A 26,788-nucleotide genomic window follows, 5' to 3' on the forward strand; every position below is an offset into this window, starting at 1 on the left:
CAATATTAATTAGTCTCCTGATGACGCCTTTGGTGAGGACGATGAAACCCGTAGAAATGAGAGGCTTGGAGAGTGAGTGTGTATACATCACCTCACCCTATATACTGAGATGTAGGGTACATGTTTTTTTCTATTAGTCACCTACTGACTAACCTTCAGGGGGTGAATTATGGGTATAGTTTTACATTTGGAATTAATAAGGTTTATATTTATCCTTTTGTCAGCAAACATGAGGAATGACAAGAGACAACCCATTTAAGAAGATTTAATTTTGGTTAAAACTATTCCAACATTATGAACATAAAAAGTCTTCTCCCCTTTGTTATGTCTCTGATGTTTATTAACAGTTGATTTCCAAGTAAAATATTTCCCACATTAAGAAAATAAAAAAGGCTTCTCATCTGTGTGACTGCTCTGATGGCGATGAAGAAGCGCTTTCTGGTTAAAATGTTTCCCACATTCTGAACATGAAAATGGCTTCTCCCCTGTGTGAGTTCTCTGGTGCTTAACAAAATTTGATTTATTGTTAAAGCATTTCCCACATTCTGAACATGAAAAAGGCTTCTCTCCTGTGTGAGTTATTTGGTGGATAACAAAATGTGATTTATGTACAAAACATTTCCCACATTCTGAACATGAATATAGTTTCTCCCCTGTGTGAGTTCTCTGGTGCTTAACACAATGTGATTTATTGTTAAAACATTTCCCACATTCTGAACATGAAAAAGCCTTCTCCCCTGTGTGAGTTCTCTTGTGGGTAACCAATTGTGATTTCTGTGCAAAAGATTTCCCACATTCTGAACAGGAAAAAGGCTTCTCCCCTGTGTGAGTTCTCTGGTGGGTAACAAAATTTGATTTCTGTGCAAAATATTTCCCACATTCTGAACAGGAAAAAGGCTTCTCCACTGTGTGAGTTCTCTGGTGCTTAACATAATCTGATTTCTTGTTAAAACATTTCCCACATTCTGAACATGAAAATGGCTTCTTTCCTTTAGGAGCAGTTTGTTTTTTAATGCCTCTTTTGTGACTTTGATTTTCCTTAATAGTCAGTAATGAATCAGAAGATGGGACCTGTTTCATAGGATCAGATGACAGATCTTTGCTGTGAATGGATGATGATATATCTGGAGTAATAGCTATCACTTCAGTTGTATCTTGTAGGATCTCAAGATCATCAGATTTAAAAATTGAAGATGTCAGCTGTCCCTCTGATCTCCTGCTACAGTCATCTGCGAAGATAAAAAAAAAAATTTAATAAAATATTAAGTTTTATATTTTTGAACATTTCTACTTAAACTGTACATAAAAATGGCAACCTATGTAAAAAACTTTAATTATTTACCAAGACAATGACAGTTCACAGTCTAATAGAAAACCTTGTTGGATGAACCAGCAGTGTGTGGTGTTCAACTGTTTGTTCATTCTGCCTCCCAAATATCAAATAAAAAGAAACCAATCAATGTTATGTAGGTGAAAATAATACCAATTCTCATCTCACAAAAAACAAGTCCCCACTCAGGTCCATCATCTGTAAACACTATTAGTGGCTCAAAGGCTGTTGAAAAGCAACAAGGTTTCCATAAACCAATCCAGTTATATCCGCTTTCACTTCGGAGTCTTGCAATGTGCGCAAACAACATTTAGGATTAGAGTTGAGCGAAACGGGTCGAAAAATTTCAAAAGTCGCCGACTTTGGGCAAAGTCGGGTTTCATGAAACGAAACCCGACCCTAGGATGAGGTCGGCCACGAGGTCGGCGACTTGCGCGCCAAAGTCGCGTTTCAAAAGTTTGTTTTGCGCTCTTTTTCAGCCAATCAGGATCCACGGACACTGTGGGCAACGTGATGACATAGGCACGGGTCACCACCATCTTTCAGAAGGGCATGCAAGTGATTGGCTTGCTTTGGTGGGTGTCACAGGGGGTATAAAAGGGCGTGCACGCTGACCGCCATCTTACTTCTGCCGATCTCAGTATAGGGAGAGGTTGCTGCTGATTCTGTAGGGAGAGTGTTAGGCAGGGAAGAAAAAAAAACTGCTTCTGCTGCTAGCGATTGTGCCTGTACAACACACCAGTCACTGTGTGTGCAGTGCAAGGGGAGGCTATATTGTGGTGTATCAGTGGTGTTGGTTGTTGGGCTGCCTTCTAAGGCTTCCTGACAGCTGGCGTTGCTGTTTACCCACTGCTCTGCAAACTGCTTTTTTAAAATCAATCCCAATTTTTTTTTTTGTCCTGCTGAGGTACTGAGCTGCAAACTGCTTTTTTAAAAGCAATCCCAATTTGTTTTTTTTGTCCTGCTGAGGTACTGAGCCTGCATTTTTTCACACCATACAGCGGTGTACGCTCCTCACACAGTACCGTGTAACGGCTGTTATCACAGCCACAGTGAAGCTATCTGTGTCACTCTGTGAGAATAAGTCGAGGACATGTTCCGTTCTTACAGACCTGTACTCTAGGGAGATTCCTACTCTGCCCAATTCTACATACACCTTGTAGTTTGTGATACACTAGCCAATTTCTGCCTGTGACATAGCACTCAGATATTCAGTGGGCCTCACACAATCCAAAAGTGTCCAGTGTCTGCAGAAATTCAAAATCTCACTTATCCTCTAGTCACTTTGGTCACAGCTGTGCCATCGAGCCTGTGACATAGCGCTCAGATATTCAGTGGGCCTCACACAATCCAAAAGTGTCCAGTGTCCACAAGTGTCTGCAGAAATTCAAAATCTCACTTATCCTCTAATCACTTTGGTCACAGCTGTGCCATCGAGCCTGTCACATAGCGCTCAGATATTCAGTGGGCCTCACACAATCCAAAAGTGTCCAGTGTCCACAAGTGTCTGCAGAAATTCAAAATCTCACTTATCCTCTAGTCACTTTGGTCACAGCTGTGCCATCGAGCCTGTGACATAGCGCTCAGATATTCAGTGGGCCTCACACAATCCAAAAGTGTCCAGTGTCCACAAGTGTCTGCAGAAATTCAAAATCTCACTTATCCTCTAGTCACTTTGGTCACAGCTGTGCCATCGAGCCTGTGACATAGCACTCAGATATTCAGTGGGCCTCACACAATCCAAAAGTGTCCAGTGTCAACAAGTGTCTGCAGAAATTCAAAATCTCACTTATCCTCTAGTCACTTTGGTCACAGCTGTGCCATCGAGCCTGTGACATAGCGCTCAGATATTCAGTGGGCCTCACACAATCCAAAAGTGTCCAGTGTCCACAAGTGTCTGCAGAAATTCAAAATCTCACTTATCCTCTAGTCACTTTGGTCACAGCTGTGCCATCGAGCCTGTCACATAGCGCTCAGATATTCAGTGGGCCTCACACAATCCAAAAGTGTCCAGTGTCCACAAGTGTCTGCAGAAATTCAAAATCTCACTTATCCTCTAGTCACTTTGGTCACAGCTGTGCCATCGAGCCTGTCACATAGCGCTCAGATATTCAGTGGGCCTCACACAATCCAAAAGTGTCCAGTGTCCACAAGTGTCTGCAGAAATTCAAAATCTCACTTATCCTCTAGTCACTTTGGTCACAGCTGTGCCATCGAGCCTGTGACATAGCGCTCAGATATTCAGTGGGCCTCACACAATCCAAAAGTGTCCAGTGTCCACAAGTGTCTGCAGAAATTCAAAATCTCACTTATCCTCTAGTCACTTTGGTCACAGCTGTGCCATCGAGCCTGTCACATAGCGCTCAGATATTCAGTGGGCCTCACACAATCCAAAAGTGTCCAGTGTCCACAAGTGTCTGCAGAAATTCAAAATCTCACTTATCTTCTAGTCACTTTGGTCACAGCTGTGCCATCGAGCCTGTCACATAGCGCTCAGATATTCAGTGGGCCTCACACAATCCAAAAGTGTCCAGTGTCCACAAGTGTCTGCAGAAATTCAAAATCTCACTTATCCTCTAGTCACTTTGGTCACAGCTGTGCCATCGAGCCTGTCACATAGCGCTCAGATATTCAGTGGGCCTCACACAATCCAAAAGTGTCCAGTGTCCACTAGTGTGAGCAGAAATTCAAAATCTCCCCTGTCCTATAGACACCTTGTACCTTGTTTTACATTACTATATAGTTTGTTGGATTTTGTCTACATTTTTACCAAAAATGAGGAAGGCTGGTGGAAGAGGCCGTGGAATTGGGCGGGGGTTGGCAGCTGGTAATGATGGTGTTGGTGGTGGATCTGATGGTAGTGGCAAGAGCAAAATAGGACCAAATGCAGGTGTTGAGCCTGCGTCATCGTCTGGCTCCATAAGGCTTCGAAGGCTTAGTTTTCTAGGAGTTGGCAAACCGCTTTTAAAGCCAGAGCATCAGGAAAAAGTTTTGTCTTACATTGCTGACTCAGCCTCCAGCTCTATCGCCTCCTCTTCTTCAGTTGTAAAAAGTAAAAGCACTGAGTCGTCATTGGAGGCTCATGTTCATGAAACACACCTTTCCTTGTGTCCTTCACCCCAACCAAGATTGAAGGATGACGCAGGCCATACTACTGATTACTCGATGGAGCTGTTTTCACATACCATGCCTGGATTATCAAGTCAAATGGTGAATTACCCAGGCCAAGATGAATCTGACATGGAGTGCACTGATGCACAGCCGCTGATGGATGATTCTGCTGGTACATTCACTCAGAGCACTACATTGTCCTCGCAGTGTACAGAGCCAGATTCTGACACTGATGAGACTCAGGTGCCCCTTCCCGCACACTATACCACCATACACGGTGACACAGAGGAAGGTGCACATGACATTGAAAAGGAGGTGATAGATGACCCAGTTGTTGACCCAGATTGGCATCCATTGGGGGAAGAGGGTGCTGCTTCCAATAGCTCAGATGAGGAGCATCCACAGCAGACATCGACATCGCAACAGCTGTTATCTGGCAGGCCCGGAGCACTCCAAAGACAGGTTCCAAAAATCAAAAGAGTTGCTGGACAGCTTGTCCAGAGGGTCAAAAGATCACAGCGTGCTAGGCCGCAAAATGTCTGCCAAAGTAGGAAGAGTCCAGTGTGGCACTTTTTTGAACAAAATCCTCATGATCAGGCCAAGGTTATCTGTAAGAAGTGCGCAAAGACCTTTAGCCGAGGGAAAAATCTGAAAAATTTGAATACCAGTTGCATGCTTAGACATTTAACCAGCATGCACTTGCAAGCGTGGACACAACACCAAACCTCAAGTGCCACATGTGCAACTGATCACAACGAAGGTAGTCAGCAACGCTACATTGTTTCCCCCACTGTAAGCCCACCGGTTAGCACAGCAGCAAATGTTGAGGTGTCGTTGCAAGGCCACAGCAGTCAGGGAATCCCACTGTTATATCAACGAAAGACTGATTCTAGGCCATCAGAAAGAACACCAACTCCATCACCATCATCAACCCTCTCTCAGTCCGCCCTGTCCACCGCTACTTCCACCATATGCAGCTCTCAAGTCCAGCTCACCCTCCCAGACACTATGAATAGGTCAAGAAAGTACTCAGTCTCTCATCCACGTACACTGGGTTTGAACGCCCACATTGCCAAACTAATCTCGTTTGAGATGATGCCCTTTCGGTTGGTGGAAAGCGCAGCTTTCCGCGAACTCATGGCCTATGCAGTACCACGCTATGACCTACCCAGTCGCCACTTCTTCTCTCGCAAAGCCATCCCAGCCCTCCACCATCATGTGAAAGACCGCATTGTCCATGCACTCAAGCAGTCAGTGAGCGGAAAGGTGCACCTCACAACTGATGCATGGTCCAGTCGGCATGGCCAGGGCCGTTACGTGTCCATCACTGCGCACTGGGTTAATGTGGTGGATGCAGGGTCCACAGGGGACAGCGGTGGTGGGACAGTGCTGCCTAGCCCACGGTATAGGAAACAGTTGGCTGTAGGCGTTCGACCCTCCTCCTCCAGAAGCGAAAACTCGTCCAGAGCGCAGTCGTACGAGCACTCCATCTGCAGCTGCCACTGTTGCACACGAGGTGTCCCCCTATCGAGCAGCTAGTGGAAAGCGTCAGCAGGCTGTGTTGCAGATGATGTGTTTGGGTGACAGACACACCGCCGAGGTGCTGGCCGAGTACTTTCAGCGACAAACTGAGTCATGGCTGGGCAGTGTACATCTTGAGGCAGGCAAGGTAGTTAGTGATAACGGCCGTAATTTTGTGGCAGCCATAGCCCTTTCAAAACTCAGCCACATACCTTGCTTGGCTCACACCTTGAACCTGGTGGTGCAGTGCTTCCTCAAAAATTATCCGGAGTTAACAGCCCTGCTCCAGAAGGTGCGAAGACTGTGCGCGCACATCCGCCGGTCGCCTGTACACTCCGTTCGTATGCAGAAGCTGCAGCGATTGCTCCACCTTCCCAACCACCGCCTCATTATCGACATTGCAACAAGGTGGAACTCCACCCTGCACATGGTGGAGCGGCTGTGCGAGCAGAGGCAGGCCATAATGCATTTGTGGGAGGATACACGGCCAGGCACTTTGAGAGCAGACATGGAGTTGACAGGTGTGCAGTGGTCGAAGCTGAAAGACCTCTGTAAAGTCCTTCAGTGTTTTGAGGAATGCACACGGCTGGTAAGCGCAGACGACGCCATCCTAAGCATGAGCATCCCACTTATGCGTCTGCTCATGCAAACTTTGACGCACCTTAAGGAGCAGGCTTCTGCAGCCAATGTTGATGAGGAAGAGGAGGGAATCCTTGATGACATTCAGCCATTGTCTGCTCAGGGACCTCTCCTGGACGAGGTGGAGGAAGAAGAGGAGGAGGAGGATGATTACTTAGGGGAGGAGGATGCATCTCGTGGGGCAAGTGAAAATGTTGGCGTGGCAAGGTCTGGTACAGGGTTTGTGCATGACTGGAGGGATGTGGATTTGCCAGAAAGTGCTCCTCCAACCAGCACTCGCAGTGCATCATTGACACCGGGAACATTGGCCCACATGTCAGATTATGCCTTGCAGATCCTAAAAAGGGACCCCCGCATTGCCAAAATGATGAACGATGACGACTACTGGTTGGCCAGCATCCTGGATCCACGCTATAAAGGCAAATTACAAAACATCATGCCACAGGAGAACCTTGACATAATATTGGCTAATAAACAAGCAACTCTGGTAAATCGGTTGCTTGAGGCATTCCCAGCACACAGCAGCGGTGATGGTTCTCACACGAGCCGTACGGGCCGGGGTCAGCTTGGCAGAGGTGTTCGTGGTGCACACAGCAGAAGTGGCGTTGGAGACAGGGGTTTCATGACAATGTTGTGGACTGATTTTTCAAGTACCGCTCACACAACTGGTAATACTGCATCGATGGAAAGTGACAGGAGACAGCAGTTGTCAACTATGGTTACAAACTACTTTTCCTCCCATATCGATGTTCTCCCACACAGGTCATTCCCCTTTGACTATTGGGCTGCTAAACTGGACACCTGGCCTGAATTGGCACAATATGCCTTACAGGAGCTCGCTTGCCCAGCTGCAAGTGTGCTATCGGAAAGAGTCTTCAGTGCAGCTGGATCAATCCTGACAGAAAAAAGGACCCGTCTGTCAACCCAAAATGTGGATGATCTAACCTTCATTAAAATGAACCACGCATGGGTTTCCAAGGATTTTGTCCCACCTTCCCCTGATGACACATAGGGTGACAGAAAAATGGCTTGCTTTGGTCCACCTATTCCTGGGTCTTGACCTATTTCACCTTTTGCATCAGCTGAATGTCCAACATCAACATATGCCACTTTCTAAAACTCCCTAACTGTGCTGCCTCCCCCCCATGGCCGGGGTCACCACCTAGCGCACGACACCGTGCGAGTGCCGTTGCCCTGGACAGGTGGGTAGGCCGAATCTTGGGCGCGGGCACTGGCACAGGGTCCCTCATAGTGCAATCAAGTGTCTCTGACGGTGGTGGTGCACACCCGCCGTCAGACACACCGCCGTACTATGAGGGGCCCAGTGCCAGTACCGACGCCCACGAGTGGGCCCCCCTTGCTTGGGCGGGGCCCCAGCATTTGCAATCTTTACCTCTCCCTGCTCCTCCGCTGTGTAGTCTGGGCCGTCAAATCCATACTGGGCCTGACACCGTTTGAGCCTGCCTCCTGATGTATAGACATATATTTTGAATGTGTACGCTATCCATACATGTTATCTGGGGATACGGTACCCTTTCTAACCTTTGTGCAATCACGTGCAATCCATACTGGGCCTAACACCATCTGAGCCTGCCTCCTGATGTATAGACATATATTTTGAATGTGTACGCTATCCATACATGTTATCTGGGGATACGGTACCCTTTCTCACCTTTGTGCAATCACGTGCAATCCATACTGGGCCTAACACCGTCTGAGCCTGCCTCATGATGTATAGACATATATTTTGAATGTGTACGCTATCCATACATGTTATCTGGGTATACGGTACCCTTTCTCACCTTTGTGCAATCAAGTGCAATCCATACTGGGCCTAACACCGTCTGAGCCTGCCTCCTGATGTATAGACATATATTTTGAATGTGTATGCTATCCATACATGTTATCTGGGGATACGGTACCCTTTCTCACCTTTGTGCAATCACGTGCAATCCATACTGGGCCTAACACCGTCTGAGCCTGCCTCATGATGTATAGACATATATTTTGAATGTGTACGCTATCCATACATGTTATCTGAGGATACGGTACCCTTTCTAACCTTTGTGCAATCACGTGCAATCCATACTGGGCCTAACACCGTCTGAGCCTGCCTCCTGATGTATAGACATATATTTTGAATGTGTACGCTATCCATATATGTTATCTGGGGATACGGTACCCTTTCTCACCTTTGTGCAATCACGTGCAATCCATACTGGGCCTAACACCGTCTGAGCCTGCCTCCTGATGTATAGACATATATTTTGAATGTGTACGCTATCCATACATGTTATCTGAGGATACGGAACCCTTTCTCACCTTTGTGCAATCACGTGCAATCCATACTGGGCCTGACACCGTCTGAGCCTGCCTCCTGATGTATAGACATATATTTTGAATGTGTATGCTATCCATACATGTTATCTGGGGATACGGTACCCTTTCTCACCTTTGTGCAATCACGTGCAATCCATACTGGGCCTAACACCGTCTGAGCCTGCCTCCTGATGTATAGACATATCTTTTTAATGTGTATGCTATCCATACATGTTATCCGGGGATACGGTACCCTTTCTAACCTTTGTGCAATCACGTGCAATCCATACTGGGCCTAACACCGTCTGAGCCTACCTCCTGATGTATAGACATATATTTTGAATGTGTACGCTATCCATACATGTTATCTGGGGATACGGTACCCTTTCTCACCTTTGTGCAATCACGTGCAATCCATACTGGGCCTAACACCGTCTGAGCCTGCCTCCTGATGTATAGACATATATTTTGAATGTGTACGCTATCCATACATGTTATCTGGGGATACGGTACCCTTTCTCACCTTTGTGCAATCACGTGCAATCCATACTGGGCCTAACACCGTCTGAGCCTGCCTCCTGATGTATAGACATATATTTTGAATGTGTACGCTATCCATACATGTTATCCGGGGATATGGTACCCTTTCTAACCTTTGTGCAATCACATGCAATCCATACTGGGCGTGAGAACGGCTGGCGAGCTGTTAAGCAAGCTACAGCACCTGTGGTTTGCACACGTAAGTTTTTCATTTTTTCAGGAATGACGGTTAGGCCTAATTCCGGAACTGCAGTTGACCTGCACTTACTGGGAAATCATTGTTCGCGGGTAATAATTGTAATCACAGATCCCCATCACTAACGTTGTTCAGCGGGTTATCTGCACCTGTAAGCGACAAACGCTGGCCTTTTCAGTGTAGCGCACATGCAGCCACGGACATGTAAGGGCATGACACACCAGTTATTGGCCAATCTCATGTGCCAGAGCCTCACGTGTCCCTCTAGTAAGCCGGACTTGGACCGCGGGGCATGACGGAGTCTCGTTCGTTAACGGAATTAAGCTTGCAATGTGTGCATCTGTTCTGTAGCTGGCATGGTTGAGGTTTCCCAGGTGGAGTCGAATTTAACTGTAGGCTCCACTCCTGGTGGTGCCCTTCTGGACATTCCTTTAAGGTTCAGCTTTGCAACCATACTGCCCACGTAAAACAAACACTTTGCCTTCATGAACGCTGTTTGGAGGGTCATGACTCGTGGGAATAACGCCGCCCAATCAGTTAACCTGCTAGAGAGATCGTTCGTTGCTCCCAAGCATGACATCACACTCCCTAGGAAGAAGGTAATGCCACTGTGGCGACCGTACTCCTGGGGGCGACACAAGTGCACTGATGCCCAGCCACTGCTCGATGAATCTGCTGGTACATTGACCCAGACCACTACATTCCCCTCGCACGCTACACGGCCTGAATCTGACCCTGATGAAACTCAGGTTACCCTTCCCATATACAGTTCCATCTTACACGGTGACAAAGAGGAAGCTGAAGATGAAAGTGCAGGTTCGGCCCACCCGCCATCAGACACACCACCGTACTATCAGGGGCTCTGTGCCAGTGCCGTCGCCAACGAGTGGGCCCCCCCTGCTTGCTCAGGATCACAGCACTTGCAAAGTTGAAATACTGTGCAGTGAGATGGAAGATGGGGACGACGAGGAGTCCAGACAAGTACAGGGATTCCCTAGCGAGGAGACTTATTTGATTGTTTTCAATGTTGGGACAGCAATTTTTGGGGAGCACTATACTCTGGAGAATGATAGATGGGGCCCACCATACACTGGAACATTCCAAAGGTGGACATTAGACACTGGAGCAGCATTTACAGGGCCCATTATACACTAGAGCACTAGAAATGGGGCCCATTATGTTTGGAGCATTATTTGGGCCCATAAGACAGTGGAGCTTCATCCATGGGGACCAACATATACTGTAGCATTATGTGGAGCTCATCATATACTGTTTCAAACATTATATGGGACCAATGATTCTGTATGGAGAAATAGATGGGCCTCGTCATGAGATGTAAAAAGTGAAGTATTTTTCATTGTACTATATACCGCTATTTCTCTGCCGTATCGGAGCATGATGAGTTGTGGTATGTGTTAAAGGGGTGCTCTTTCTCCCAGGGCACATGAAAACCTGGAGCCAGCCCTCCCCCCACAACTGTAGCCAAATAACCCCCATTTTTCAGTGCATAACTTGTATTATGAAGTTAATTAAGGTTGACAAGCTTAAGTAAGAAGAATTGATGCTTTTGGCATTCAAATGGGCACTGTTGGTGTGTTTCCTGTACTCCTCTCACTTCCGACTTTTATTCCCCATTGACTTACATTGGGTTTCGTGTTTCGGGACGACCCCGACTTTTCCCTATCATCGGACGATCTTGCTCGACCCGACTTTTGGAAAAGTCGGGTTTCACGAAACGAAACGCGACCCTAAAAAACCAAAAGTCGCTCAACTCTATTTAGGATCCCTGTATTTAGTAATATTATAGTGAGAAGAATCCACTTAATTTGCGGTGTGTGTCTCCTGGAGCACAATCTGGGCACTATGTGGTGGGTAATAAAATGGAAAATGTGTAATTTTCACTCTCCAACATCCACTGCGTGTTAATTTGCAGAAAGTGGCTGTGGAGTCAAAATATTCACTCCTCCTAAGGATTATAACCCTCAGTGAATTAATTTATAAAATAGAATCACTTTATGGGGATTTCGATTGTTCTGGTTTTCTGTCATTTAGTTATGTTAGGTCTAGTGTTGAGCATTCCGATACTGCAAATATCGGGTATCGGCTGATATTCGCTTTATCGGAGTTCCGATATTTTTACACTATCGAATACCGGAATCGGAAGTTCCCATAATACATGAGCCAGTTGTGTTAGCCATGTTAACTAATGGCATGGCTGTGATTGACTGCTGAAATGTCATCATGATGCGCGGTTTGTGCGGGCCTGCCAGGGGTCTGTGCGGGCCTGCCGGGGGTTGTGTGTGTGTGCAGGCATCATCCGATGGGACTGCAAGTCCCATCGGGCTATGCCTGCTACAATGACAGTGATTGACACATTAGCCAATGATGAGACAGTAGTAGTCCCATCATCCGGCTAATGTGTTGAATGTAAAAAAAAACAAAACTATACATACTACATACATACAACATGCATACATACTACATTCATACTATATATACTACATTCATACAACATACATACTTACTACATATATACTACATTCATACAACATACATACATACTACATATATACACAACATTCATACAACATACATACTACATTCATACAACATACTACATATATACTACATTCATACATACTACATATATACACACAACATTCATACAACATACATACATACTACATTCATACAACATACATACTACATACCGTATTTTTCGCTTTATAAGACGCACTTTTGTTCCCCCAAATTTTGGGGGAAAGTAGGGGGTGCGTCTTATAATCCGAATATACGGGGGAGGGGGTGTATATATATATATATGTACTGCAGGGTCCAGGGGAGGTGGGGGCAGCTTTGGAGCGGTGCTGTGAGCTGGTAAAAGCTGCCGAAGGGAGCCTTTGATCTCCTGCTCCCGCTCATATAATATGCACTGCCGCTGTCCATCACCATGGTGACTGGCTGGGGGAGCGGTGCATATTATAGCTGCCTGCGCCCTCCTTTGATCGCACATGATCCCCTGTGTTAGATATCGCCCCCATGCTGCTGCCCATAGTAAAATAAAAAACTCTTTCCTTACCTCCTCCAGCGCTGATCTCCCGGTGTCTCTGCTGCTGCTGTCATCAGCACTCTGCTGTGCTGATCACATGACCGGCTCTGAGAACCAGGAAGTGGAGGAGGAGCTCAACCACACTGAGGGAGACACGAGGAGGGACAGCGCTGAGAAGGTAAGGAAAGAGTTTATTTTAATAAAAGCAGCAGCATGGAGGCGATATCTAACACAGGGTGATGTGTGCCAGCCACAGGGGGGCCAGTGTGCCAGCCACAGGGGGCCAGTGTGCCAGCCACAGGGTGATGTGTGCCAGCCACAGGGGGGCCAGTGTGCCAGCCACAGGGTGATGTGTGCCAGCCACTGGGGGCCGTGTGCCAGCCACAGGGTGATGTGTGCCAGCCACAGGGTGATGTGTGCCAGCCACAGGGGGGTCAGTGTGCCAGCCACAGGGGGGCCAGTGTGCCAGCCACAGGGTGATGTGTGCCAGCCACAGGGGGGCCAGTGTGCCAGCCACAGGGTGATGTGTGCCAGCCACAGGGTGATGTGTGCCAGCCACAGGGGGGCCAGTGTGCCAGCCACAGGGGGGCCAGTGTGCCAGCCACAGGGGGGCCAGTGTGCCAGCCACAGGGTGATGTGTGCCAGCCACAGGGGGCCAGTGTGCCAGCCACAGGGTGATGTGTGCCAGCCACAGGGGCCAGTGTGCCAGCCACAGGGTGATGTGTGCCAGCCACAGGGGGCCCGTGTGCCAGCACAAGGGGGCTATATTCAATATAAGGTGGCCATATCCAGATTAAGGGGGCTAATTTTAGGGTGGGGGGGCTATGAGGGACATATACCCTATATGATTTGTTAGACGGACACTGGCATTATAAGACGGACCCCATTTATTAAAAAATTCTCTATTCCTTCACCACATTTGGGGGTGCGTCTTATAATCAGGTGCGTCTTATAAAGCGAAAAATACGGTATATACTACATTCATACAACCATACATACTACATTCATACAACATACATACTACATAATACATACTTACTACATATATACTTCATTCATACAACATACAATACATACATATAGACATACAGTACATATAACATAGAGTACATACTCAAAATCACTTGTCACTTTGATCCCCGAAGCCAGTGTCATCTGTAAAAAATATTAAAATAACAAACAACCAATATACTCTGTGATCCGCAGAAATCCACTAGTGTCCCACGACGATCTCCTGCAGTGCATCACTGAGAGGTTACTATAGTTCACTAGTCTCACTTTATGGCAAAAGCTGCGTGGGAACTTTCTCACACAGCAATGCCAAAAGTGAGACTAGGGACTATTTTTTTTACAGTGGCGGAGGAATGCCTACCTCCCGTCATTGTATTCCTGGAGCCCCTAGAGGGCAGTCGCATCAGCTGATGCTGCTGCTCTCCACGGGAGATCGTCGTGGGACACTCGTGGATTTCTGCGGACCAGGGAGTATATTGGTTGTTTGTTATTTTAATATTTTTTATAGATGACACTGGCTTCGGGGATCAAAGTGACAAGTGATGGTGAGTATGTACTCTGTTATACAGTTCACTGCGCACGGTAGACACAGGAACACTCAGGTCTTTGGAGATGGACTTGTAGCCTTGAGATTGCTCATGCTTCCTCACAATTTGGTTTCTCAAGTCCTCAGACAGTTCTTTGGTCTTCTTTCTTTTCTCCATGCTCAATGTACACACAAGGACACAGGACAGAGGTTGAGTCAACTTTAATCCATGTCAACTGGCTGCAAGTGTGATTTAGTTATTGCCAACACCTGTTAGGTGCCACAGGTAAGTTACAGGTGCTGTTAATTACACAAATTAGAGAAGCATCACATGATTTTTCGAACAGTGCCAATACTTTTGTCCACCCTCTTTTTTATGTTTGGTGTGGAATTATATCCAATTTGGCTTTAGGACAATTCTTTTTGTGTTTTTTCATTTAAGACAAATTAAATGAAGATAATAATATCAAAGAATTTGTGTTTGCAATCATTTTCAGGAAGAAACTGAGTATTATCTGACAGAATTGCAGGGGTGTCAATACTTTTGGCCACAACTGTATGTACTGTATGTCTATGTGAATGTATTGTATGAATGTATTGTATGTTGTATGTATGTAGCATGTTGTATGAATGTAGTATATATGTAGTATGTATGCTTTTTTTTTTTTTTTACATTCAACACATTAGCCGGATGATGGGACTACTACTGTCCCATCATTGGCTAATGTGTCAATCACTATCATTGTAGCAGGCATCACCCGATGGGACTTGTAGTCCCATCGGACGATGCCTGCACACACACACAACCGACAGGCCCACACACACAACCTACAGGCCCGCACAGACCCCCGGCCGGCCCGTACAGACCCCCGGCAGGCCCGCACAGACCCCCGGCAGGCCCGTACAGACCCCCTACAGGCCCGCACAGACCCCCGGCAGGCCCGCACAGACCTCCGGCAGGCCCGCACAGACCTCCGGCAGGCCCGCACAGACCCCGCCTGCACACACACACACACACACACGCACAGCCTCCGCCCACACTCTTCCCCCCTCCCGAACTGGATGTGCAAGGAAAGAAAGGGTTTATTTTCATTCCGATATTTGTGCCCCATTGACTTGCATGGGTTTCCGGTATCTGAATCGGCGATACCCGATATTTTTGGGGTATCGGTACGATCCAATCCGATCCTATATTTCCCGATATCGGAAGGTATCGCTCAACACTAGTTAGGGCTTCTGCATATGGTGTGTCCAATCTCATCTGGGATCTGTTCCTGCTGTCCAGCTGGAGTAATCTGCTCCCTACTTCAGCCAATTGGAAAGTACCACACCTTACTAAAGCGCAAAGCACATGGCCGGAATCTGCCAGATACAGCGCTGTTCTCCTCTGGTTGAGTCCTCTGTGCTCAGCTTGCGGCTTGTGTATTTGTTTCCTGCTGTGACCGTGGCCCGTTTACTGACTACTCTTGTGTCTTCTGATTCTGTATTCTGTCCTTCTGGTTCTAACCCAGCTATCTGACTATTCTTCTTGCCATCTAACAGCACAGAATAGCAGGTAACACCATGGTCCAAGCCTAGGGGTCCCAGTGTAAGTCCAGATTCATGTAATGGTATTAAAGGGCGATGAGCAAGGCAATCCTTGGGATATGGAAAGCAGAGAAGATAGAGCCAAGCATGTTCATGGTGGACTTCTTTTGAGCTGCCAGGTGACCATGAACAGTGCTCCCAATACATTGTGTCTGCAAACTATTCCAGCTAGATCTTCATTCAAATAGCTAAATGGCGCTCCTTCCCTTCTGAACACTGCCATGTGCCCAGACAGTAGTGTACAATCGTATGTAGGGTATAGTGCGAAGCTGGAAAATAATTTGTAAGATCCAGTTGTTTTCTATTATCCTTTGTGAAGAATTTATCACCACATAAAGTGACACACGTCAGATATTAACCCCTTCACCCCCAAGGGTGGTTTGCACGTTCATGACCGGGCCAATTTTTACAATTCTGACCACTGTCCCTTTATGAGGTTATAACTCTGGAACGCTTCAACGGATCTAGGCGATTCTGAGATTGTTTTCTCGTGACATATTGTACTTCACTTTAGTGGTAAAAAATTTTCGCTATAACTTGCGTTTATTTATGAAAAAAACAGAAATATGGCAAAAATTTTGAAAATTTTGCAATTTTCAAACTTTGAATTTGTATGCCCTTAAAACAGAGAAATATGTGACACAAAATAGTTACTAAATAACATTTCCCACATGTCTACTTTACACCAGCACAATTTGGGAAACATTTTTTTTTGTTAGGAAGTTATAAGGGTTAAAATTTGACAAGCGATTTCTAATTTTTACAACAAAACTTACAAAACCATTTTTTTTAGGGACCACCTCACATTTGAAGTCACTTTGAGGGGTCTATATGGCAGAAAATACCCAAAAGTGACACCATTCTAAAAACTGCACCCCTGAAGCTACTCAAAACTACATTCAAGAAGATTATTAACCCTTCAGGTGCTTCACAGGAGCAGAAGCAACGTGGAAGGAAAAAATGAACATTTAACTTTTTAGTCACAAAAATAATATTTTAGCAACAATTTTTTTATTTTCCCAAGGGTAACAGGAGAAATTGGACCCCAAAAGTTGTTGTCAAATTTGTCCTGAGTACGCTGATACCCAATATATGGGGGGGAACCACTGTTTGGGCACAAGGCAGGGCTCAGAAGGGAAGGAGCCCCGTTTGACTTGTTCAACCTAAAATTGGCTGGAATTGAGATCGGACGCCATGTCGCGTTTGACGAGTGTCTGATGTGCCTAAACAGTGGAAACCCCCCACAAGTGACCCCATTTTGGAAACTAGACCCCCTAAGGAACTTATCTAGATGTGTGGTGACCACTTTGAACCCCCAAGGGCTTCACAGAAGTTTATAACACCCAGGCGTGAAAATAAAAAATCATATTTTTTCCACAAACATGATCATTTAGTCCCCAATATTTTGTTTTCCCAAGGGTAACAGGAGAAATTGGACCCCAAAAGTTGTTGTCAAATTTGTCCTGAGTACGCTGATACCCAATATGTGGGGAGGAACCACTGTTTGGGCACATGGCAGGGCTCAGAAGGGAAGGAGCCCCGTTTGACTTTTTCAACCTAAAATTGGCTGGAATTGAGATCGGACGCCATGTCGCGTTTGACGAGTGTCTGATGTGCCTAAACAGTGGAAACCCCCCACAAGTGACCCCATTTTGGAAACTAGACCCCCTAAGGAACTTATCTAGATGTGTGGTGACCACTTTGAACCCCCAAGGGCTTCACAGAAGTTTATAACACCCAGGCGTGAAAATAAAAAATCATATTTTTTCCACAAACATGATCATTTAGTCCCCAATATTTTGTTTTCCCAAGGGTAACAGGAGAAATTGGACCCCAAAGGTTGTTGTCAAATTTGTCCTGAGTACGCTGATACCCAATATGTGGGGGGGAACCACTGTTTAGGCACATGGCAGGGCTCAGAAGGGAAGGAGCCCCGTTTGACTTTTTCAACCTAAAATTGGCTGGAATTGAGATCGGACGCCATGTCGCGTTTGACAAGCGTCTGATGTGCCTAAACAGTGGAAACCCCCCACAAGTGGCCCCATTTTGGAAACTAGACCCCCTAAGGAACTTATCTAGATGTGTGGTGAGCACTTTGAACCCCCAAGGGCTTCACAGAAGTTTATAACACCCGGGCGTGAAAATAAAAAATCATATTTTTTCCACAAACATGATCATTTAGTCCCCAATATTTTGTTTTCCCAAGGGTAACAGGAGAAATTGGACCCCAAAGGTTGTTGTCAAATTTGTCCTGAGTACGCTGATACCCAATATGTGGGGGGGAACCACTGTTTAGGCACATGGCAGGGCTCAGAAGGGAAGGAGCCCCGTTTGACTTTTTCAACCTAAAATTGGCTGGAATTGAGATCGGACGCCATGTCACGTTTGACGAGCGTCTGATGTGCCTAAACAGTGGAAACCCCCCACAAGTGACCCCATTTTGGAAACTAGACCCCCTAAGGAACTTATCTAGATGTGTGGTGAGCCCTTTGAACCCCCAAGGGCTTCACAGAAGTTTATAACACCCGGGCGTGAAAATATAAAATCCTGTTTTGTTCCCACATAAATGATCATTTAGTCCCCAATTTTTAAATTTTCCCAAGAGTAACAGGAGAAATTGGACCCCAAAAGTTGTTGTCCAATTTGTCCTGAGTACCCTGATACCCCACATGTGGGAGAAAACTACTGTTTGGGCACACGTCAGGGCTCGAAAGGGAAGTAATGACGTTTTGGAAAGCAGACTTTGATGGAATGGTCTGTGGGCGTCATGTTCCATTTGCAGAGCCCTTGATGTTCCTAAACAGTAGAAACCCCCCATAAGTGACCCCATTTTGGAAACTAGACCCCCTAAGGAACTTATCTAGACGTGTGGTGAGCACTTTGAACCCCCAAGTGTTTCACTAAAGATTATAATGCCCAGGCGTGAAAATATAAAATCCTGTTTTGTTCCCACATAAATGATCATTTAGTCCCCAATTTTTAATTTTCCCAAGAGAAACAGGAGAAATTGGACCCCAAAAGTTGTTGTCCAATTTGTCCTGAGTACCCTGATACCCCACATGTGGGAGAAAACTACTGTTTGGGCACACGTCAGGGCTCGAAAGGGAAGTAATGACGTTTTGGAAAGCAGACTTTGATGGAATGGTCTGTGGGCGTCATGTTCCATTTGCAGAGCCCTTGATGTTCCTAAACAGTAGAAACCCCCAATAAGTGACCCCATTTTGGAAATTAGACCCCCTAAGGAACTTATCTAGACGTGTGGTGAGCACTTTGAACCCCCAAGTGTTTCACTAAAGATTATAATGCCCAGGCGTGAAAATATAAAATCCTGTTTTGTTCCCACATAAATGATCATTTAGTCCCCAATTTTTAATTTTCCCAAGAGTAACAGGAGAAATTGGACCCCAAAAGTTGTTGTCCAATTTGTCCTGAGTACCCTGATACCCCACATGTGGGAGAAAACTACTGTTTGGGCACACGTCAGGGCTCGAAAGGGAAGTAATGACGTTTTGGAAAGCAGACTTTGATGGAATGGTCTGTGGGCGTCATGTTCCATTTGCAGAGCCCTTGATGTTCCTAAACAGTAGAAACCCCCCATAAGTGACCCCATTTTGGAAACTAGACCCCCTAAGGAACTTATCTAGATGTGTGGTGAGCACTTTGAACCCCCAAGTGTTTCACTAAAGATTATAATGCCCAGGCGTGAAAATATAAAATCCTGTTTTGTTCCCACATAAATGATCATTTAGTCCCCAATTTTTAATTTTCCCAAGAGTAACAGGAGAAATTGGACCCCAAAAGTCGTTGTCCAATTTGTCCTGGGTACTCTGGTACCCCACATGTGGGAAAAAACTGTTTAGGCACACGTTGGGGCTCGAAAGGGAAGTAGTGTTGTTTTGGAATGCAGACTTTGATGGTCTGCTGGCGTCATGTTCCATTTGCAGAGTCCCTGATGTGCCTAAACAGGAAAAAACCCCACATATGACATCATTTTGGATACTAGACCCCCAATGAACAAATCTAGATGTGCCCCCAACTAATCTAATGTAAATTAGTAGTGCATGGAGGTGTGGTACAATTTGAAGCAATCCTTCATGCACAGGCCAGGTTTTTCGGGGCAGGTGTCGCACTGGTAAGTGGTGTCCCTGCGTATTCCATTTCTTTGTAACACACTCGACACCTTTTTTGCGGCTTACCTTTTCTTGGGGTTGGCGGGACCACCCCCGGAAAATGCTGACCTGGGACAATACGAGCACCTTCAGTTCCTGAAGTACTGGGGCCCGCTCCTTCCTGAGCGCCAAACATCATGGCCTTAACCACTACCTCCTGGAAATGAAGGTACGCCGTATCGCTGGGGCATGCACATTGTGACAGCAGGAATGCGTTGAGCATTGCCATTTGGACGATGTGCACGGCCAGCTTTTTGTACCACACCTTGGCCTTCCTCAATGCATTGTACGGTTGGAGGAGTTGATCGGAGAGATCAACTCCCCCCATTTTTTTGTTGTACCCCACTACACATGTCGGTTTGAGGACCTGTGTAGAGGTACCCCGTACAGTGCAGAGGGTACTGCCATCACCGTGTATGGTGGTCAAGAGATGGACATCTCTCTTGTCCTTGTACTTGACCACCAGCAGGTGGTCGCTACATTGGGCTCTGCTCTCACCTTTTCGGAGCATCTGCCCAAGTAGCGTCTTCAGGAGGCCTCTCTGATTTTTGCGGACAGTACCGCAGGCTGCGGTACGTCGCTCAGAGAGGGATTTGTAGAGTGGGATGCTGGTATAAAAGTTATCAGTGTAGAGGTGATAACCTTTATCCAGCAGTGGGTGCACCAAATCCCACACAATTTTCCCACTCACTCCCAGGAAAGGAGGACACTCAGGGGGTTCAATCCGGGTGTCCTTCCCTTCGTAAACTCTAAACTTGTGGGTGTACCCTGAGGTACTCTCACACAACTTATAGAGTTTGATTCCGTACCTGGCCCTCTTACTGGGCAGGTATTGACGGAATCGCAGCCTTCCCTTGAAGTGAACCAAGGACTCATCCACGCAGATGTCCCTTTGGGGCACGTACACTTCAGCAAACTTTTTGTTGAAGTGTTCGATGACCGGCCGAACTTTGAACAGACGGTCAAAGTTGGGGTCATCTTGTGCGGGACACGCTGCATTATCAGTATAATGCAGAAACTTGTGGATGGCCTCAAAACGCGTCCGGGCCATGACCATTCGGAACACTGGAGTGTTGTATAAAATATCAACACTCCAATATTGCCGAATTTCCGGTTTCTTCAGTATCCCCATATGGAGGACCAGGCCCCAAAACTGCGTCATTTCAACTGCGTCTACAGGAGACCAGTTTGAAAATGTTGAACGCGGGTTTTGCTCCAAAAATTGACGAGCGTACAAATTAGTTTGCTCCACCATGAGGTTAACAAAATCCTCAGAGAAAAAGACTTTGAAAAAGTCAATTTCTGTGAGGCCGGTGGTGTCAAACTTGATTCCTGATTCTGCCACAAAATCAGGAATCAGTGGCTCGTAATTTTCGGGGGGCGAGGTCCATACGGGGAGCACTGGGTCAGCTGCGGGCATGGTGGGCGCTGCCTCATCTTCTGTCCTGGAGCGTCTGCGTGGCGGTTCCGCAGGACCCGAGGAGGAAGATGAGGAGGGAGAAGAGGAAGAAGAAGAGGATGAAGAATCCGAAAAATAAAGAAAAGTCGGATCGTCATCCAAATCGCTATCAGTTTCGGAGGCAAGTAAAGCATATGAATAGCGCTGTTGGGATGAATTTGATGACATTTTTGTGTAAATATGGTGCTTGGGTGTACACTTTATTGAAAACTGTATGTGTACGTGAGGGGGGGGGAGTGATTGGTGTAAACTTTCTGTAAAGAAAAAGCTGTGGAAAAAAGTATAAAACAGCAGGCCCTAGCTGATAAGTGTCACTTATCAAAACTAGGCTGCTGGATGTGCGCACGGGGTGGCGCAGGGGGGGGTGGAAAAAAAAAAAAAAAAGGAAAACGGCAAACTCTGATAAGTGAACTGTGTCACTTATCCAAGTTTCGCAGCTGCGGGATGTGTGTACGGAGGGGCTAAGGAAAAAAAAGCGAGCTCAAGTGTTGATCGGTGAACTGCGTCACCAATCAACGCTCGGCGGCTGCGCACGGAGGTGGCGCAAAAGTGGGATGGAGGGGGGTAAAAATAGGGGGAAGGGGGATGGGGGGATTGGGGTGGAAGAAGAGAGATTGAGCAGGGATCAACAGTTAGGGTTGTAGTTAGGTGGCACAAAGGGGGGTGAAAAAAATGAAAAGCGGCAGGCACAAGCTTGGATAAGTGACGTGTGTCACTTATCCAACTTTTGCGGCTGCGGGATGTGTGTACGGAAGTGGCGCAAAAGGGGCTAAGGAAAAAAAAACGAGCTCAAGTGTTGATCGGTGAACCTCGTCACCAATCAACGCTCGGCAGCTGCGCACGGAGGTGGCGCAAAAGTGGGGTGGAGGGGGGTAAAAATAGGGGGAAGGGGGATGGGGGGATTGGGGTGGATGAAGATAGATTGGGCAGGGATCAACAGTTAGGGTTGTAGTTAGGTGGCACAAAGGGGGGTGAAAAAAATGAAAAACGGCAGGCACAAGCTTGGATAAGTGACGTGTGTCACTTATCCAACTTTTGCGGCTGCGGAATGTGTGAACGGAAGTGGCGCAAAGGGGGCTAAGGTAAAAAAAGCGAGCGCGAGTGTTGATCGGTGAACTGCGTCACCGATCAACGCTCGCCGGCTGCGCACGGAGGTGACGCAAAAGTGGGGTGGAGGGGGGTAAAAGGGGGGTAAGAGGGGGGGTGGAGGGGGGATGGGGGGATGAAGATAGATTGGGGGGGTGAAGATAGATTGGGCAGGGGATCAGGGATCAATTAACACTTACAATTGTAGTTTTCTTTCTTCTTCTTCTTCTTTCTTCTGCAGGGATTGTGATGCTACAAGCTGTGGCACCACAATACCCAGCACAGGAGCTCTTGCTGCGTCCGACTTCTCTGCAGGAATCCTCAGCTAGAGTGAGGACCCCTGCAGACAGGTCAGAGGCAGGTCAGGGGGCAGGTCACAGAGCGGTCACATCGCTGCTGTGACCTGTCATTGGTGGGATCGAATGATTACATCGATCCCACCAATCCCTGATCTGCCTGGTGACCATGGCAACTGCCTAGAATCGGAGCTCACAGCTCCGATTACTAGGCAGGTCATGCCCAGGTCACCAGCAGGGCACAGAGCGGTCACATGGTGACCGCAGCTGTGCCCTGTGGTTGGCGCGATCGCCGATCTAATCGATCGCGCCAGCCAACTCCTGCAGGCCCTACTGGGCCTGCATCAGGCTCCAGCATGATCGGTGCTAATATAGCACCGATCCTGGCCGGTACTGGCAGGGCACAGCAGCGATATAGCGCCGCTGTGCACTGCGATTGGCGCGATCGATCAGATCGGCGATCGCGCCAATCCGGGTGCTTTTTGCCGGTGCCTGGCGTTGCCAGGCACCGGCTCTAGGATCGAGTACATCGGTACTCGATCCCCGCCTAGGACATCATTGTTTCAGCCAAGCTGATTGGCTGAAACAATGAGAAACGCTGCGATTGGCTGTTCAGAATTGAACAGCCAATCACAGCGCTCTGGATGCCGGGGGGGCGGGATCGCAGCCCGGGATGCCGACGCCATCTTTTCTAAGGTGAGATGGCGTCGGAATTTTAATGCGATCACCGCGACTTTAGTCGCGGTATCGCATTAAAGGGCCCGACGTACTATCCCGTCCCCGGTCATACGGGCCCGGGTACCGTGGACGGGATAGTACGTCGGATGGCAGGAAGGGGTTAATAATGGGGCCTGATTAGGAACTACTGAAATGATCAAACTCCACAGTCTCCATCAGTACTAAATGAGTAACTAGTGGTGAAACCTCTCTGGTGTAACTAGAGTATGGGTCTCGGAGACTTCACAATCTATACTATCCTAAGCTCCAATATTTTCTGTCAGATGAGTTTCAAGAAGAAATATTAGGCATTTAAAGAGAACTGTGTATAAGGCCGGTTTCACACGTCCTGATATTTCCGGTACCGGAGATGTCCATGTGTGTAATACTTGTGGCACATGTGTGACAACCGTGTGCCGCCCTAGTGCAGCATCAGTACCACAAGGACGGCCGACAGGGAAGAAGCGCTACAGTAAGCGCTGTTCCCCGGCAGCGGGTGCTGAAGACGCTCACATCATTCTCCCCTGCTCTGCCGGCGGGGAGAATAATGATAGCTATATTAAAGTAAGAATGATGACTATTACTCCCATCAACCTACACCTGATGCTAAGAACAATGACAGCAGGAGCAGATGATGGGAGTATTCCTCACCCGCCGCCTGCGCTATAACTAAATAAAGGAATGAAAAAACGGCGTGCGTTCCCTTTTATTTTCTATAACCAGTCCGGAAAAACTCACAACTGGGGGCTGCAACCCTCATCTGTCAGCTTTGGCAAGGCTGGTTTTCAAGAATAGAGGGGTCCAAACAGTTTTTTTAATTAATTAAATAATTTAAAAAAACGGCGTGAGTTCCCCTCCATTTTTGACAACCAACCTTGCTAAAGCTGACAACTGGGGGCTAGTATTCTCAGGCTTGTAAGGGGCCATAGATATTGACCCCCCAGCCTAAAAATAGCAGCCTGCAGCTGCCCAGAAAAGGAAAATCTATTAAATGCGCCTATTCTGGTGCTTTGCCCGGCTCTTCCCACTTGCCCTGTAGTGATGGCAAGTGGGCTTCATATTTGTGGGGTTGTATTGTCAGGTGACATCAAGCCCACGGCTTAGTAATGGAGAGTAAGACACCTATCCATTACTAATCCTATAGATATATGGTAAATAAATCACAGCCAGAATAAAGTCTTTTATTAGAGATAAAACAAAACACAGGGTAAGTAGGAAGAGCCGGGCAAAGTGTCGGAATTTCTGGGTTTTCTGGGCAGCTGCGGGCTGGTTATTGTTTAATCTGTATTTGTAGTTTTCAGTTAATGAGATTCTTGTGCTTCGGGGTGGGATTGTGGGAGTGGCTGTGGGTTGGGCTGTGGGAGGGGCCTTATGTGGTGCTCTGCGTATATATTCATCTGTATTGGCTTATGACACTGACCCTTCAGTGACCTGCCCCCTATTTTACATAAAAAATTACATCCAGAAAAATGTCACCGGCGATGGTGGCGCCTGCGCAGTACCATCTATAAGTAAGAGATAGATGCTACTGGCCAGGCGCCGCCAGTGTCATTTGTAATTTCTTTTTTCTAAGCCTCACAATAGCCACAATATTATAGGCATAATCACCAATAATATCAACACTATTATATGCATTATGTAATAATGTGGGCAGGTCAGTGAGGGGTCAGCGACCTGTCATAAGCCAATACAGATGCATATGTAAACAGACCATCATATAAAGCTCCGCCCACAGCCCCGCCCCAGAGCACGAGAATCTCATTAACTGAAGACTACAAATACAGATTAAACATAAACCACAAGACGGATTTCATCACCAGGTATCACTGTAATCAGTATAACGACGCTGACCTGACAGTGTCTGTAGGTTACTGTGCACAATCCGGCTGACAGGATCCCTTTAAATTTAGATCTTAGGCATTTGGAAGAGGCAATGGAGAGATTTTTTTCAAGACTATCAGGGAGTTACAGACTCACATTAGGCAGGAAGGCCGATCCCACCACAATCAAACTATCATACAGAATGAACAGGTTATAAAAAAAAGACACAGAATAAAAAAATATGTTACATCCCCAACAAGGGGAGAACACTAAACGAGTTGCACTCATTTATGGTGGACCATTGCAGCCACTATGAGTCCTGACCGGAGGAGTAGAGAAAGTATTAGCGCCCCCATTTCAGGAGAGATTGTGCAGTTATCTGAATTCCTTAGGATGGAAAACATATTGGAATTCATGACGTTTAGTAAATCTATGACACCAGGGCTGGAGCCAACACATCTCCTGCAGGCGGGAATAAATGTATATTACAGCCATCAGCCACACACAGCTTAGAGATCTATCATGGCACAGGTGGAATGTTTGTCCTGGAGATTATCACAATCCTCCTTGAAATTACTGTATTTTTTGGACCATAAGATGCACCTAGGTTTTAGAGAATGAAATTAGGAAAAAAAATTGAAGCAAAAAATGTGGTCAATTCTGTACTTAATATCCCCTATCCTGGTATATATGGTCCCCTCATAACCATTCTGATACACATGGCCCACTCATCTCTATCCTGGTATGCATGGCCTCATCCCAATCCTGGTATGCAGGGTCCCCATCTTGTCCTGGTATGCATGATCCCATCCCTATCCTGGTATGCAGAGCTCCCATCTTGTCCTGGTATGCATGGTCCCATCCCTATCCTTGTATGCAGGGTCCCCATCTCGTTCTAGTATGCATGGTCCCATCCCTATCCTTGTATGCAGGGTCCCCATCTCGTTCTAGTATGCATGGTCCCAACCCAATCCTGGTATGCAGGGTCCCCATCTTGTCCTAGTAGGTATGGCCCCATCTCATCCTGGTATGCAGGGCCCCATCTCATCCTAGTATGCATGGCACCTCATCGCTATCCTGGTATGCATGGCCCCATCATCCCTATCCTGGAAAGCATGGCCCCAACCTTATCCTGGTATGCATGGACCCCATCTCGTCCTGGTATTCAGTGACTTATTTCGTCCTGGTATGTAGGGCCCCATCCTTATAAGAAGCCCCCACCCCCATTCCTACCCTGGTGTGCATGGCCCATCACAAAACATTAAAAAAAAACCAAACCATTACGCTTACCTCTGGTGCCAGCATCTGCTATTTGCTTGTAAGCAGCGCTGAGAACAGTGAGCATTCATGAATATTCATTTCTCTTAAGTAGCGGCACACGTGACCGCCGGTAGCAGCAGGAAGCCGGTGG

General features: G+C 46.9%; 1 protein-coding gene across 2 annotated transcripts in view; it reads right to left on the reverse strand.

Annotated features, from left to right (window-relative positions):
• Positions 1-249: 249 nt before the first annotated feature.
• Positions 250-26,788, reverse strand: part of LOC141075662 (uncharacterized) — a 109,316-nt gene continuing 82,777 nt past the window's right edge. For both annotated transcript variants that reach the window (XM_073562772.1, XM_073562771.1), the window contains one exon: positions 250-1,229. In XM_073562772.1, the coding sequence (XP_073418873.1) occupies positions 376-1,229 (854 nt within the window). In that variant the 3' untranslated portion in view covers positions 250-375. The remainder of the gene's footprint in view (positions 1,230-26,788) is intronic.

The sequence above is a fragment of the Dendrobates tinctorius genome, unplaced genomic scaffold (assembly GCF_039654945.1).
Source record: "Dendrobates tinctorius isolate UK_male_01 unplaced genomic scaffold, ASM3965494v1 ptg000366l, whole genome shotgun sequence".
NCBI lineage: Eukaryota > Metazoa > Chordata > Amphibia > Anura > Dendrobatidae > Dendrobates > Dendrobates tinctorius.